The 15,892-nt window shown below is 51.6% G+C and overlaps 1 protein-coding gene across 1 annotated transcript in view; it reads right to left on the reverse strand.

Moving 5' to 3' along the window:
* The window catches only part of col7a1 (collagen, type VII, alpha 1), a 408,534-nt gene that overhangs the window by 106,037 nt on the left and 286,605 nt on the right, over positions 1-15,892 (reverse strand). Inside the window, exons 82-85 of the mRNA XM_038812016.1 lie at positions 9,112-9,156; positions 8,537-8,608; positions 4,425-4,460; positions 319-345 (exon numbers count right to left, since the gene is read on the reverse strand). Of these exons, the coding sequence (XP_038667944.1) occupies positions 319-345; positions 4,425-4,460; positions 8,537-8,608; positions 9,112-9,156 (180 nt within the window). The remainder of the gene's footprint in view (positions 1-318; positions 346-4,424; positions 4,461-8,536; positions 8,609-9,111; positions 9,157-15,892) is intronic.

Consider the following 15,892-nt stretch of genomic DNA (forward strand, 5'->3'; position numbering starts at 1 on the left):
AGAATTGCTGGCTCCAATCCCCTCTCACATCAAGTGCTCTGTACCGGACTGAATGGATCCTTCCATCCCAGTTCTAGGAGCTGGATATATGAGCAGGCCCATGTGCAGGAGGTGGCATTGGCAGTACTAGCAGAGCAGAAGCAGCTTTGCAATCCAGTGGTTCAAGTCTTACAGAGAGTCACTACTGTTAGCACACTACAGACCAGACATAAAGGCCTAACAATGGCAGAGATGGTCATTGTCCTGGGAATGTCCTGTAGCCCATTCCAGCACCACGCCAACTTATTTGATGCTTCAAGGCTAATTTGGATTACTTACGGGAAGCCCTCTGTACCCCGGTCGACCCTGAATTTGAGAAAATAAATGACACAAGACGGTGTAACAAATAACATCAGCACTTGGTCACCGGAGGCATCACTCTCTCAGACACGACAACGGATATGGTTTAACAGAACAAAATGTACATTCAAACAATCTATGAAAGGAAGGGGAGTTAGATTTCAGCTCGGTTATATTCAATTGTTCAACAGATATGTCCCAATTTTGGCCAGGACTTTAGGGTCCTACCCGCCACTGAACTTCCCACCCCAAGTTAATGGACCTTTGGCTGGTCTGCCAAATTTTCTTTCCCGTCAGCAACGATACCCGCCGCAAGTGGGAGCAGAAAATCCCGGCCGTAGACACATTTTGAGCCTCTAAGAGCCAATAAAGCATATTTTACACATTGTAGCTTCACTTCAGCAAGGTAGTCATTTGTTGATGCATGACCCAGTTGGGTACGGAGTATGATGAAGACAGGAAATGAGCGACAAGATTAAAGGCGAAACCTACACAAGAGATGACAAGAAACAAGGAGTGACGATGTTCAGATAGCTAGGAGCTGGGGGGCCCTTCATAGGCTAAACTTTCGAGGCTGGTGGAACAGATGGAGGAGGAGTTCAGGAAGTGGGACGTGCTGCCACTCTCCTTGGCGGGCAGGGTCCAGCCGGTTAAGATGACGGTGCTCCCGAGGTTTTTGTTTCTCTTCCAGTGTCTCCCCATCTTGATCCCGAAGGCTTTTTTTAGGAGGGTTAATAAGAGTATTCTGGGGTTTGTGTGGGCGCAGAAGACCCTGAGAGTGGTATTCCTGGAGCGAGGCAGGGAGGTAGGTGGTCTGGCGTTGCCCAACCTGTGTGGGTACTACTGGGCTGCGAATGTGGCAATGATCCGTAGGTGGGTGATGGAGGGGGAGGGTGCCGCATGGAAGAGGATGGAGGTGGCGCCCTGTATGGGCACGACTTTGGAGGCACTGGTGACGGCCCCGCTCCCACTCCCCCCAGCAAGGTATTCTACGAGTCCAGTAGCGGTGGCTTCCCTCAAAATTTGGGGGCAGTGGATGCGGCATTGGGAGGAAGTGAAGGCCTCAGTGTGGGCCCCGATACGGGGAAATCATCGGTTTGCACCAGGGAGAATGGATGGTGGGTTTTTGAGTTGGCATAGGGCAGGCATCAGGTGGATGGGGGACCTCTTCCTCGACGGGAAGTTTGCGACTTTAGAGGAGTTGGAAGGGAAGTGGGGTCTCCCCCCGGGAATACTTTCAGGTATATGCAGATTAGGGTGTTTGTTAGGTGGCAGGTGGCGGAGTTCCCGCTGCCGCCGCCTAGGGGGGTGCAGGATAGGGTGCTCTCGGGGACGTGGGTCGGTGAGGGTAGGATCTCGGCAATTTATCAGGTGATGCAGGAAGAGGAGGAGGCCTCGGTGGAGGAGCTGAAAGCGAAGTGGGAGGTGGAGCTGGGGAGGAGATCGACGAGGGGACGTGGGCGGACGCCCTGTGGAGGGTGAATTCATCCTCTTCTTGCGCACGGCTCAGCTTAATTCAGCTGAAGGTGCTGCATAGGGCGCATATGATTGGGGCCAGGCTGAGCCAGTTCTTTGGGGGGGAGGACAGTTGTGGGAGGTGTTCGGGAGGCCCAGCGAATCACACCCACATGTTCTGGGCGTGTCCGGCTTTGGAGGGTTTCTGGAAGGGGGTGGCGGGGATCCTGTCTAGGGTGGTTGGTTCCAGGGTGGAACCGGGCTGGGGGCTCGCTATCTTTGGGGTAGCATCGGAGCCGGGAGTGCAGGAGGCGAGAGAGGCCGGTATTTTGCCTTTGTGTCCCTAGTAGCCCGGCGCAGGTTCCTGTTACAGTGGGGGGACGCGAAGCCCCCGAGCCCGGAAGCCTGGATCAATGACATGGCCAGGTTCATTAAACTGGAGAGGATCAAGTTTGCCCTGAGGGGGTCGGTGAAAGGGTTCTTTCGGTGGTGGCAGCCCTTTCTCGATTTCCTTGCGGAGTGTTAGGGGGTGGTCAATTTCAGCAGCAACCGGGGGGGGAGGGGGACTATCGGTCTGTTAAGGGGGTTTGTTTTTGTAACTATGTGCTTGTAACTTTTTTTTTGTAGTTAATTTATTGCTTTGTATGGGGGGGGAGGGGCTTTTGTTTCAGTTTTTTCTATGCCTTGTTTATTTCATTGTTGGGAGAAAATTTGTTGTTGAAAAATTTGAATAAAAATCATTTAAAAAAAAAACAAGGAGCAACGGAACAATAGGAGCAAGGAATTTAGGGTAACCGAGATAGAGAGCAAAAAAGGAAGGAAGATAGAGAAAAAGACGGTGAAAGAACACAGAGGAGAGTAAAAAAGTAGATGGAGTGAGGTGGAGCGATTGAGAGAGGTTGGCAAAGTGAAAGAAAGAGGCAGAGCCAGTGGAAGAAATATGGCGCGGCAGAATGATTGAGAAAGATAGAACGAGAGAAAGAGATGTGGTGAGTGAGAAAGAAAGATAGTGCGATAGAGATAAGGTGAGAAAGAGAGTAAGAAGTAGGGAAGGTGTAGAGTGAGGGATAGAGAGAATGGAGAGTAAGGGAATGAGAAAGAATAACACGCAGAGATAGAGAACAACAGAGAAAGGGGGACGGGAAGAGAAGACAAAGTGAGGGAAACGAGGAGCAAACAAAGGACTACAACCTGTGGCTAAACGATCCTTGGACCAAATGTCTTGCCACCTGCATTGCTGCCATAAAGCTAGTCTATTAGAACCTCTTCACTCCTGCCTGTGTGGTAGGTTAGGTGCTAAATATATGGGTTCCTAGAGCTTTTTCAACACAAGAACAATGTGGCTTATATTATCTTTCATTGCCTTCAAATGAAAAGATGTCATTGGCTCTTTGAAATACCCCAAAAAACCATCACTTGTTAACATTGCTGAACCGTGCCTTGGGATTAACAAAAGTGGTAAAGTTTTGGGTGTGAGACACGCAACAACAGACACAGCGTTATCAACAGGTAACGACAACACAAAACACAAAACCTCAGGCACACCCTGTGAACATGTCAGACACAAGACACATTTAAAGGGACATTGTTGTTATTTATGTCATCAGAAAGGGCTGATAAGGGGCCCTGGTCCAATGACTTGGAGGATGGTTTCAAATGAAAAACAGCAAACTTTATACATGAACACGTTTAAAAAAACAAAGTGCCTCGCCCCTATCGATCATCGGTTAGACAGCACGCTCCTGTGCACGCTACCTGTGAACAATGGCAGTTTTTAAGGCCGGCATCACCTTGAGGCCAATTTCGGAAAACAGTCAAGGAAATCGGGGTAGGGTTTATTTTCCTACCCGCTGTTAGGGCACATCAACCTTTCAGACAGTCAATAGACGTTCACTCATTCGGTCGACAATGCCCCTTTCAGTGGGCCTACTGAATTGGCTTTTATTGTCAACCATATTTTGGGGTTTCAGTTCCTTGGGTTGTGTTTTCAAAATGGAGTGAATAATAACTCATAAGGAAACTGTAATAAACGCAGGTGAATTTATTTACACAGATACAAGTTAAACTTTACATCGCATCTCACTCCCAGTGAGGAGACGTCGCCCCAGGGCCAGGCTTAGGCCTGCCTTTGTCCTCTGGTTTAACGAGCTCCAGGTAGCGGGTCTCCGCCCCTACCTGGCGAGCTGGTATTCGATTGGGAGATCAGTGATTGTTTTCTCATGATTCGCATGAGGGGGGGGGGGGGGGGGGGGGGGGGTTATAACAGAGTGGGCTTTTCCAGGCCCCGCACCCCACCCAGGACACGTTTTTTGACATCAGAGGCAGCTCGCCATTGACTGCTGATGGGATCTTCCAGTCTCGCCGATGTCGATGGCATTTTGCATGGCTTGCCCTTCCCCCCACTGGGGGGTGGAGGGTGGTCCCGGGAAGTGGCAGAAATTAATTTATTCCCGATGCTGTGAAGTCCCTTTATCTGCCATTTTAGCAAAGGTGTGGCCTGCTAAAGTGGACGGACTTGATCTTTCTCACCCTCATTAAAAAACAAATGTTCAGAGGAACTGGAGTTGTGACTAACACCACATGATTTCAGTCCCATTATTGCTCTTCGCCTCACAGAGACAGTTACTTACTGGTTTTCCTTCAGCTCCTGTTTCCCCTGGGCTTCCCTGAAAGACAAAGTGAGCACGAGTCAAGAAGGTCAATTCCTGATGCCTCTCACCCTCGCCGGCAAGCCTTGACGGGGCAACGCCGTAGCATAGTGGTTAGCACAGTTGCTTCACAGCTCCAGGGTCCCAGGTTTAATTCCTGGCTTGGGTCACTGTCTGTGTGGAGTCTACACGTTCTCCCCGTGTCTGCGTGGGTTTCCTCCGGGTCCTCCGGTTTCCTCCCACAGTCCAAAGATGTGCAGGTTAGGTGGATGGGCCATGATAAATTGCCCTTAGTGTCCAAAAAAGTTAAGTGGGGGTTAGTGGGTTACGGGGATAGGGTAGCGACGTGGGCTTGACTGGGGTGCTCTTTGTAAGGGCCGATGCAGACTCGATGGGCCGAATGGCCTCCTTCTGCACTGTAAATTCTATGATTATATGATTGACAACAGCCAGTACAACAGGTGTTGGAGCATCATTTGAGAAATTACATCAAGGCATAAATAAATGGGAGCAGGAATAGGCCTCCTGATCATTTGAAACTGCGCCATTTAATAAAATCATGGTTGAGCTCCAGCCTCAGTTCCTCTTTCCCCATAACCATTTATTCCCCCACCGCCCAAAGACCTATCAATCTCAGCCTTGAATATATATATCTGAGCATCTCTGAGGTAGAGAGACTTCACAACCGTCTAAAGGAAGAAATTTCTTCTAATCACAATTTGGCCGATCCTTCATCTCGAAACTATGCCTCCATGTTCCAGACTCTCCAGTCAGGGAGAAGGGGCGGCACGGTGGCACAGTGCCTCTCAGCACCAGGGACCAGGGTTCGATGCTGACCTTGGGTGATTGCGTGGAATGTGTATGTTCTCCCCGGGTCTGCGTTGTTTTCCTCCGGGTGCTCTGGTTTCCTCCCACAGTCCAACAGGAATAGGGTGGGGGAGTGGGCCTAGGTAGGATGCTCTTTCAGAGGGTCGGTGCAGACTCGATGGGCCAAATGGCTTCCTTCTGCACAGTAAGGATTCTATGAGAAGCAAACCTCTCAAGCAAGCCCTGTCAAGGCCTCTAAAATATTATACATTCCAATGTGATCACTCCCTCGTTCTTCTAAACTCCAGGCCCTTCCTGCTCAATTTCTCCTCAGTGGATAATGCTCAAGCTCCTGGAATCCAATGCCAGTCAGCTGTGGCAGGTGTGTTCAGCTGCTGAACGATTGTTTTTTCTGATGCACACTTGTTCTCAACGGCAGTTCCAAATAAGAGGGGAAATCTTCCAATTTCGAAGTTAGGCTCATTCACATAAGCTGCTGGAATTAAGGTGGCAGAGGTGAGGCTCAGTGAATCCATCACCCGGAGACCGTAACAACCCAGAGGATCCTCGTCTTACTCATGACCCTTGCAGGAGGATTGTTGCCAATATGGGAACCAAGTGGGCAGCTTCCAATCCAATTCTGCGTCATTTTTATTTTTAAAGATGTTCTTGGGCAGGAACTCCACATTGCGGTTCACAAGGCTTTCTCTTTGTCCCGCAGGAGAACATAGCCCATAATAAGTGGGAAAGGGCCAAGATGGGTGGCGGAGTACCAGAGTCCTCACCCCCAATGAAGAAGGCCGAGATTCAGAAACAATGACACCGTATAACCTGGCTTCGTCTTCAGAGGCTGCTTTACAAATGTTCCGTTTGGTATCACATTAGCCTGATGGTGGAAGAGGGCAGTGGCTTGATCTAACAATATGGGCGCGATTGGCGGCATGCTTCTTGACGGTCGTGGTGGCGAGAGAGTGGCCTGTATTTAACGCTTCTCACCATTACTGGCTGTCTCGCTGTCTGATTTGCCAGACTGATGCCTTAGCAGCTCACCATTAACAAGGGGGAGCTGCTTTTAAATGCTCCCTCACCACTCCCTCCCTGTCAACACACAAGCATGGCAGCGCACAGACCTGCTCCTCGACCTAAACAGGCTCCCTGATGCAGTCGCTGAGATCCTGTTCCCCCAGAGGACCGACAGCAGGGACACCAATACCGCCAGGGAGGCAGAGGCAGAAGCTGTAAGTATGGGCAGCGTGACCAGGAGGACCGCCAGACAACGTAGGAAGACCAACAACCTCCACTGAGCGGCAAGGGTAAGTTACCGCCTCTCTCCTGGCATCAGTTCTATCTGCCACCCCTCAAATACGCAACCCTCCCCCGCCCCACCCCCAACAAATCACTGGCTGACACCTCGGACCCTCCCCACATCTGATCTTCAGGCACCCCCGGCACCCACCAGCAGAACCCCTTCATGTCAAGCTGCGGCGCCCACACATGTCACCTGCTATAGACACCCCGACCCATCAAACGTGCAGTTCACAATTTCCTCCCTTTGTCTGGTAGGAGAAGATAGCCCATAATAAGCAGGAAAGGGCCAAGACGGGTGGCGGTCTAGCAGAGATCTGAGTCCTCATCCTGTATGAGGAACGGGCCCTGGAGATGGCGGGGTTGACCGAGGAGAGAGCAGTCACCAACACCTAGGTTGGTGTGCCCCGCAGAGGTGAGGCTCCACTCCCCCTTCACCCAGATCTCCAGTGAGTTGTTCATGTCAGACAAAATGATCCTACCCTCCCACTGACCACATATCCATCCTCTCACAGGATCTCCATCTGATTTGGCCAGGCTATCGGGAGTGGTCACATGCCCCCCCCCCCCCCCCCCCCCCCCCCCCCCCCACCGCAACCCACGGGATCAACTCAGAGGAGAGCTCCATGCAGACCACCATGAAGGAGTCACAGCTGTCACCCCCCCTTCCAGCAGCGCAGTGACACACACCTCGGTGGGCGACATTAGTGGACAGGCTTCCGGAGCACAATCTGGTGGGCACCAGACAGTTGCTGACGCTCATCAGACGGAGGCAGGAAGTCCGAGGTCGGCTGGATCCCAGGTCTCAGCTGAGTCACAGTCAGACGCCAAACCTCTGGACAAGGTTATCCCAGAGCTGATGTGGGGCGGCCAGGTGGCGCAGTGGTTAGCACTGCGGCTTCACGGTGCCGAGGACCCGGGTTCGGTCCTGGCCCTGGATCACTGCCCGTGTGGAGGTTGCACATTCTGCCCGTGTCCGTGTGGGTTTCACCCCCACAACCCAAAGATGTGCAGGGTAGGTGAATTGACCATGCCAAATTGATTCTTAATTGGAAAAAATTGGATATTCTAAATTTAAAAAAAAAAATCCCAGGGCTGATACAGATGATAGGACACAGCCGTGAGACTCAGGAGGGGATGTCAGCGACATTTCAGTGACTACATAGCCGATTGGAGGAGTCCCAAAGGCTACGGGTGCAGGAGATGATGCCAACAATACATGGCACCGAAGCTAACATTGCTAAGGTGGTGTCCACAGTGGAGAGGCTGGAGCGTGAGGTCAGCATGTTGAGTGGTGGTGTCCAAGGCGTTGTTCAGTTCATGACGACCATTGTGAGGCCCTCGACATCATGTCCGGTCGATGAGGGATATGTCCCAGGTGCAGGTGGACATTGCTGAGGAACTTCAGAGCATTGCCCAGTCACTGAGGATCATCACTGAGGGTGTCGACGCCATGGTGCAGACAATTATAATAATAATAATAATAATAATAATTGCTTATTGTCACAAGTAGGCTTCAATGAAGTTACTGTGAAAAGCCCCTAGTCGCCACATTCCGGCGCCTGTTCGGGGAGGCCGGTACGGGGATTGAACGCGCGCTGCTGGCCTTGTTCTGCATTACAAGCCAGCTGTTTAGATCACTGTGCCAAACCAGCCCTAGATGGGGCTGGCACCAGGACTGGCAGAGCCAGATGCCACAAAGGCCTCTGGAGCTCATTCCAGCTGGTTTAGTTCACTGGGCTAAATCGCTGGCTTTTAAAGCAGACCAAGCAGGACAGCAGCACGGTTCGATTCCCGTATCAGCCTCCCCGGACAGGCGCCGGAATGTGGCGACTAGGGGCTTTTCACAGTAACTTCATTGAAGCCTACTCGTGACAATAAGCGATTTTCAATTTTCAATTTCAGCTGCCCCTCCATCCCCTGGGCTCTAAGGGCACCGTAATGGTTATGACTTATTCTTATGTAGACCAGGATATACTCACCGGTGAGCCATCCCTGCCTTTCCCGCCCACTTCACCTCTTTCACCTCGGTCTCCCTTTGTCCCGACATCACCCTACAATCAAAAGCACCATTTTATTGACAGAGAAACCACAATTAACAATGCATGTCAACAGGCAATCAGGGGGAAAATGCACTTGAGTACTCATAACAACATTCCATTGCCTCTACATTGATCATATTCCCAACAACATTAAGTACAATGGCGATGGTCTTACAGGAGATCATCTGGACAATGCCCACTCACACCAATGCCAGTTACTCTCTAAAGTTGTAAAAAGCCAACGCAAAGACTGTTCCCCCAATAAAAAGGCGACGGTGCCGAAATGGGCTTTTTTGACTCCATGCAACAATACAACATCGAGTCTCTTGTTGTATTTTTCCCTTGCTCATGGATTTGATTTTTGGTTTTAAAGATTCCTGAGAAATCTGTCTGCCAACATCTGGCGGAGGGAGTCCTGACCTGACCCAACCCGGATTGTCCTCAGCTTTAACCATCATTAGCTGATGGCCTTTGGGTGACTGTAGTAGGCTACAAGGAACTTACTATACTCAGACCTTATCTCCTTTAGCTCCAACTGATCCGGCTGGTCCAATGTCCCCCTGCGATAAAACAGAAAAAAACAGATTCAATGTGACACGGGAGAGGAAACTTAAATTCAAGCCAAATCTGTGGAAACAATTCGGGGTGGGGGTGTGGGGGGAACATGCCGCCAGGGTGCGCTGAAAACCCCCCAATATTTCAGCGAAGGAATGGTCAATCTGCGCAATAGGCTCCGTTAGGTAACGGCGGAAACAACTGGAGTTCTTTAATTCACACTAGATAAGACTTTGTTCAGAAAATAGCATTTTGGGACACAGAACGTGAGGGCAATTTCAAAAAGAAGCAGGGCAATTATCCCCCATGTCCTGGCCAATATTTATCCCTCAATCATAAAATGTTTCTCTGCACCTTGTTATAACTGTAACATTATATTCTGCAGCCTCTCCTTCCTTCCCGATGTACGGTACGAATTGTTTGTACAGCATGCAAGGAACGATCCTTTCCACTGTATACTAATACATGCAACAATAATAAATCAAATCAAATCGAAAATAGATATTCTGCTCATTGTCACATTTCTGATTGTGGAAGTTTGCGATGCACAAATTGGTTATTGTTGCATTTCCTCTATTCCAACAATGACTTAACTTAAAAATAAAATGACTTCATTGGCAGCAACGTGCTTCGGGGTGTCCGAGAGTAGTGAATGGCTCTTTATAAATGCAAGTTTTTTTTATGCCTAGAACAGTTGCAGCTTAATCGACAGAGATTAATAGCTGTGATTAATCAGTGACACCATTATCATTGGTCATGTGACTACCAGGATCGAAGAAGGTGAATTGAAATTCAGGTTTATGCTTCAATTCTACAGGATGTCAATCGTGAGACTATGGACGTGATTCTCCCAAAAGGGAACAAAGTCCCACAGTGCAGAGAAACACATGGCCAATTAACGTGACTCGTGTTGAATAAGGAAGGGGCCCGAATGGGGAACACGCAGCCGAGGCTGCACATAGCCTCGATTCTTTACAATGAGGAGCTCCGCTCGCCAGAACTCCCAATAGTAGCGAGAGATCGGAATGCCATTTTTAAATGGCGCCCCGATCTCCGAGGTGCCCGAAACAATCCCTCCCCAGCCCAAACGCAATGTGTGAGGGTCCCCGACCCACCCCTCCAACACCCATGCCGAGCAACACCGGCCTGTTCGCACGCATGCAAAAAATGCCAGCTTGGCACCTTGGCAGTGCCGCCTGGGCACTTTGTCAGTGCCACCTGGGAACCTTGGCAGTGCCACCTTGGCAGTGCCACCTGAGCACCTTGGCAGTGCCACCTGGTCACCTTGGCAGTGCCACCTGGGCACCTTGGCAGTGCCACCTGGGCACCTTGGCAGTGCCACCTGGGCACCTTGGCAGTGCCACCTGGCACCCAGATGACACTGCCAGGATGCCAGCTGGCAATGCCAGGGTACCCAGGTGGCACCATCAGTGCCGGAGCACCACCCTGCCCAAAGGGCATGCAGTTGGTGGCCTCCGAACCCCTGGGAGACCCCCCCGCGAGTGCCTTTCCAGCTGGTCCATGTCTGTGGGCGCCAGTGCCGAATGGCGCTCGCCCAAGGATCCTGAGGCAAAGGGATTGAATCCCAAAGCTTCAGATGAGGGGAAAGGTTTTCATTCAGAGGGTCGTGAGTCTTTGGAATTCTCTGTGGAAGCAGGATCCTGGAATGTGTTTAAGGTGGAGGTGGATAGGTTAGCGGTAGTAGGCAGGTTGTGATCAGATCAGCCATGATTGTATTGAATGGCGGAGCAGGCTCGAGGGGCTGAATGGCCTCCTCCGGCTCCTTGTTCATATGTTTGTATTAATAGATAGACTTTGGGTTATTTTATTGTCCAGTTATTCCTATATTCTTGGAGCTAATGTATCACTAATGGTAGCCAGGTGATAAAATGGTTAGTAATCGAGTGGTAGATTACTAAAGTAGAGTTGAGGGTGCGATTTAAATAAACAGTTGGACTCTCTATTGGCCAAGAAAGTCTGACAACGAGACATACAAACTAGGACATACAATGGCTTGATTTCTAACTTCTCCTGAGTTGTTCAATGTCAGCTGGGATAGGTAGGAAGAACTGACGGGGGTTGGGGGGGGGGGGGGGGGGTCTACCAGGACTGCCGCTCTGATCGCTCGCCGGTCACTCCTCCTGGAAGTCGTGTGGACATCAGGTGAGGGGACTGGATTGATTTTAGCCGTGCTGCCACCCACAGACAAATAGCTGATCTGGTTCTCATTGTAACCCACATAAACTGGCCTACTGGATGAGCTACTGGGCCTTCCCTGGAGCCAGCACCTTCAACAGGTGCAGAGGGTGAGAAGGGCAACAGTGTGTAAGAGCTTGGTGCCCCACTCAACACATCACGCCAATCCATACACTATTCTTAATGGTGCTTCTAAAGTCACCCCCAGGGCTGAATATTATTGCTTATCTGGCTGTCCCACCACCTGGGAGGTGATCCTCTTGTCGACAGTGGGTAGGACAACATACTAGGAAAGGTGGCCAATTACGAGGCCACCTGCTGCATTCGAAGGGTGGTAGCCCGCCTACAAGAGCTGCTGGCCCAATCAGAGGGCTGCCGCTCATCAGCGCCACCACAAACGGTGGCCATTGCTAAGATTGCAATTCCAGAGAGAGGGTATCGCAATGACTGGGCACCATTGAAGACATGGTAGGATTCAGTGGGGATGTAGAGTCAGGCAGGCAGACCCCGGAATGAGGTGGCGTGTGCGCGGTGGTGGGCCCCTCCCTCCCCATTGCCACCCACTCACCAGTTTACCAAGTGGTCCCTGCAGAGGGTCCCACAGAGGCAGAAAGTGTCTCTCAATTGGCCACTTAAATGGATCGATTAGCACCAAGCAGGCAGCCCAACCACTGGCATTGGCATGGCAGTGGGAAACTTCAGGTTTCCCCTTGATGCCTTCCCCTGCCGCTGGACCTGTCTTCCTGCTATCAGCCTGTCACCAACGGACCAGGAATCTCAAGCCCTATTTCTTCACAACATCCTCACACCTTGTCTGGACAAATAGAGGGGGAACCAACAGCATTGAAGGGAACAGAATATGCCTGTGGTCCAAGCATTTCCACGAGGAGCTGGTCACGGCTCCAGTGTTGTGACGGAAGAGAAGCCGCTCAGAAATTGGCATCGCACAGAGACTAGCATCACATCCCGCCAACCCGGATCACAACACAGTGACAACACTGCTGGCGGTTTTCCCACTTGGAACTGGTAATGGGCTGGATACCTCGATTCTGGCTCAGACTCTCAACACTTACCCCTTTTTTATACGGATATCTTTCCTGAGTGGCAAAATGGTGATTGACCAAAGTTGAAACAAAGAAGGGACTTGCATTTCTCTAGCGCCGAGACTCCCAAGGCAGTTCACAGCCAATGGAGTACTGTTGAAGTGTGGTTACCAGCGCAATGTAGGAAATGCAGCAGCCAATCTGCGCAAAGCAAGCTCCCACAAACATCACTGTGACAAGAACCAGATCAGGTGGTTTTGCAATGTTGCTTGAGGGATAAATATTGACCAACACATCGGGGAGATAAACCTCTGCTCTTCTTGCCATTAATGCCAAGGGGTCTTTCACATCCTTGGGAATGTAAAGTCCCATTTGAAAGATGGCATCGCCAACCGTGCAGCTGTCCTTCAATAGTATATTGAAGCATCAACTGGGATTAGGTCTGTCGGGGTGGGTCTTGAACCCACAATGTTCTGGCTGAAAGGTCAAACCACGACTCATGAAGCCACAGCTGATAAAGCTGCACCTTGCTCCCTCAGGTCCAAGGAAACAAACACTAACATTACAGAAATAAAATGATCAATTATATCATTAAAAATGTAAGTCCTAAAAACACTTCAAAAAATGATGAAAGGAAACAAAAGCAGTTTTGTTCCATTTGTCCTCCCTTCTCAATGGTCTCTTTCTTTACCATTGGCTTCACATAAGTTCCAAACATTTCTACCTTTCTTCTTCCGAGAGGAATTTCAATTGTTATTTTGCTTCAACTTCCTTTCCGCCATTTCAAAAGTCATTTTACAGGTGGACCTACTTTGAATAGATTGGTCTTTGATTGGCTGAAAGCTGATCTGCTGTCAGGACCCGAAAGCATCGGCCGGCGCGTGAATATGGCGGCCTTAGTCTGTGTGGTAGTCACCACTGTTTGTATAATGCGTATACAAGATGTAATACGGTAAGGCCCCTATACTACAGGTACCGGGGGTATATCCCTTCCTGCTGGCTCCGCCCAGTAGGCGGAGTATAAATGTGTGTGCTCTCCGTACAGCAGCCATTTCGGCAGCAGCTGCAGGAGGCCACACATCTCTGTGTAATAAAGCCTCGATTACTCTCTGCTCTCGTCTCGTCGTAATTGATAGTGTATCAATTTATTAAGCAGAGATTTTACAGCGATGGATCTCTGCACCAAGCCAGATCGCCTGCAGCTGCACCCTCAAGCAGACAACGCCACGTCGGCCTTCGCCCATTGGCTAGCTTGCTTCGAAGCCTTCATTGGATCTGCGACAGAACCGCCCACAGAAGCACAGAAACTCCAGATCCTGTATACACGGCTGAGCTCCGATATCTTTCCCCTCATCCGGGACGCGCTGACCTACGCTGAGGCCATGGCGCTTCTGAAAGAGAACTACACCCAGCAGACTAACAAACTCTATGCCACGCACCTCCTGTCCACGCGGCATCAACTCCCCGGTGAGTCGGTGGAAGATTTCTGGCGTACCCTGCGCGCCCTGGTGAGGTACTACGATTGCCAGGCCATTTCGGCCGTTGAACATTCCGAACTCCTAATTAGGGACACTTTCATTACGGGCACAGGGTCGGCGTACATCCGCCAGCGCCTCTTAGAAGGGGCTACCCTCGACCTCACGGCGACCAAGAAACTAGCGATCTCACTAACGGTCACCTCCCGTAATGTACAAGCGTATGCCCCCGACCGCACGGCGCCCCCCTCCTGGACATCGTGGACCCCACCAGTGAACACCCCATCATGGACCCCACCAGCGACCACCCCATCGTTCACCCCACCTGCGACCGCCCTCAGCCAACCCCAAGCCTGCGCCGCATGGCAGCCAGCCAACCCCGGGGGACCCAAGTGCTACTTCTGCGGACAGACAAAGCACCCCCGGCAGCGTTGCCCGGCGCGGAGCGCACTCTGCAAGGCCTGCAGGAAGAAAGGACATTTTGCTGCTGTGTGCCAGGCCCGCTCGATCGGCGCTGTAACTAGGTCAATTGTTCCTGCACCCCGCACGTGCGACCCGTGGGCGCCACCATTTTCGCCCCCACAACCCACTTGCGGCCTGTGGGTGCCGCTACTTGCTTGCCTCAGGCCTCGTGCGGCCCGTGGGCGCCTCTATCTTTAACACCGCAGGCCACGTGCGACCCGTGGGCGCCACCATCTTCCCCGCTTCAGGACCCCTGCCCATTGGGCACCTCATTGGGCCACTCATCTCCTGCAACTGCCGCCGACCAGCCAGGAGCCTTCCAACACCAGCTACAGCTCGCCTCCATCATGATCGACCAGTCCCGGCCGAACAACCTCGCAACAGCATCGACAACGGTAAAGGTCGATGGGAACAAGACATCATGCCTTCTGGACTCCGGGGGCACAGAAAGATTCATCCACCCCGAAACAGTAAGGCGCTGCTCCCGCGTGGTACACCCCATCAAACAACGAATCTCCCTGGCCTCCGAATCCCACTCCATGGAGATCCGGGGGTACTGCACCGCTACCCTCACCATCCAGGGCGTAGAGTTCAGCGACTTCTGGCTCCACGTCCTCCCCAACCTCTGCGCTGCCTTGCTACTCGGCCTGGACTTCCAATGCAACCTCCAGAGCCTAACCCTGAAATTCGGCGGGTCAACACCACCCCTTACTGTCTGCGGTCTCACGACTCTTAAGGTCAACCCGCCTTCTCTGTTTGCAAACCTCACCCCCGGATTGCAAACCCGTCGCCACCAGGAGCAGACGGTACAGCGCCCAGGTCAGGACCTTCATCAGGTCTGAGGTCCAGTGGCTGCTGCGGGAAGGCATCATCGAAGCCAGCAACAGCCCCTGGAGAGCCCAAGTGGTAGTTGTGAAAATGCTCCCTTGAGAAAAACAGGATGGTCGTTCACTACAGTCAGACCATCAATCGGTACACGCAGCTCGACGCGTTCCCCCTCCCACGCATATCTGATATGGTCAATCAGATTGCACAGTACCGTGTTTACTCCACAGTGGACCTGAAATCTGCCTACCACAAGCTCCCCATTCGCAAGGCGGACCACCCGTACACTGCATTTGAAACAGGTGGCCGCCTTGACCACTTCCTTAGGGTTCCTTTCGGTGTCACTAATGGGGTCTCGGTCTTCCAATGGGAGATGGACCGAATGGTTGACCGGTACGGACTGCTGGCCACCTTCCCATACCTGGATAACGTCACCATCTGCGGCCATGACCAGCAGGACCACACCGCCACACAACGCCAAACTCCTCAACCTTACGTACAACAAGGAGAAGTGTGTGTTCAGCACCAACCGCTTAGCAATCCTTGGCTATGTGGTGCAAAATGGAGTTCTAGGGCCCGACCCTGATCGCATTCGCCCCCTCATGGAACTCCCCCTCCCCACTGCCCCAAGGCCCTCAAACGATGCCTGGGCTTCTTCTCATACTACGCCCAATGGGTCCCTAACAATGCGGACAAGGCCCGCCCACTCATTCACTCCACCGCTTTCCCCCTGACGGCCG

Source organism: Scyliorhinus canicula, chromosome 11 (assembly GCF_902713615.1).
Source record: "Scyliorhinus canicula chromosome 11, sScyCan1.1, whole genome shotgun sequence".
NCBI classification, from domain to species: domain Eukaryota; kingdom Metazoa; phylum Chordata; class Chondrichthyes; order Carcharhiniformes; family Scyliorhinidae; genus Scyliorhinus; species Scyliorhinus canicula.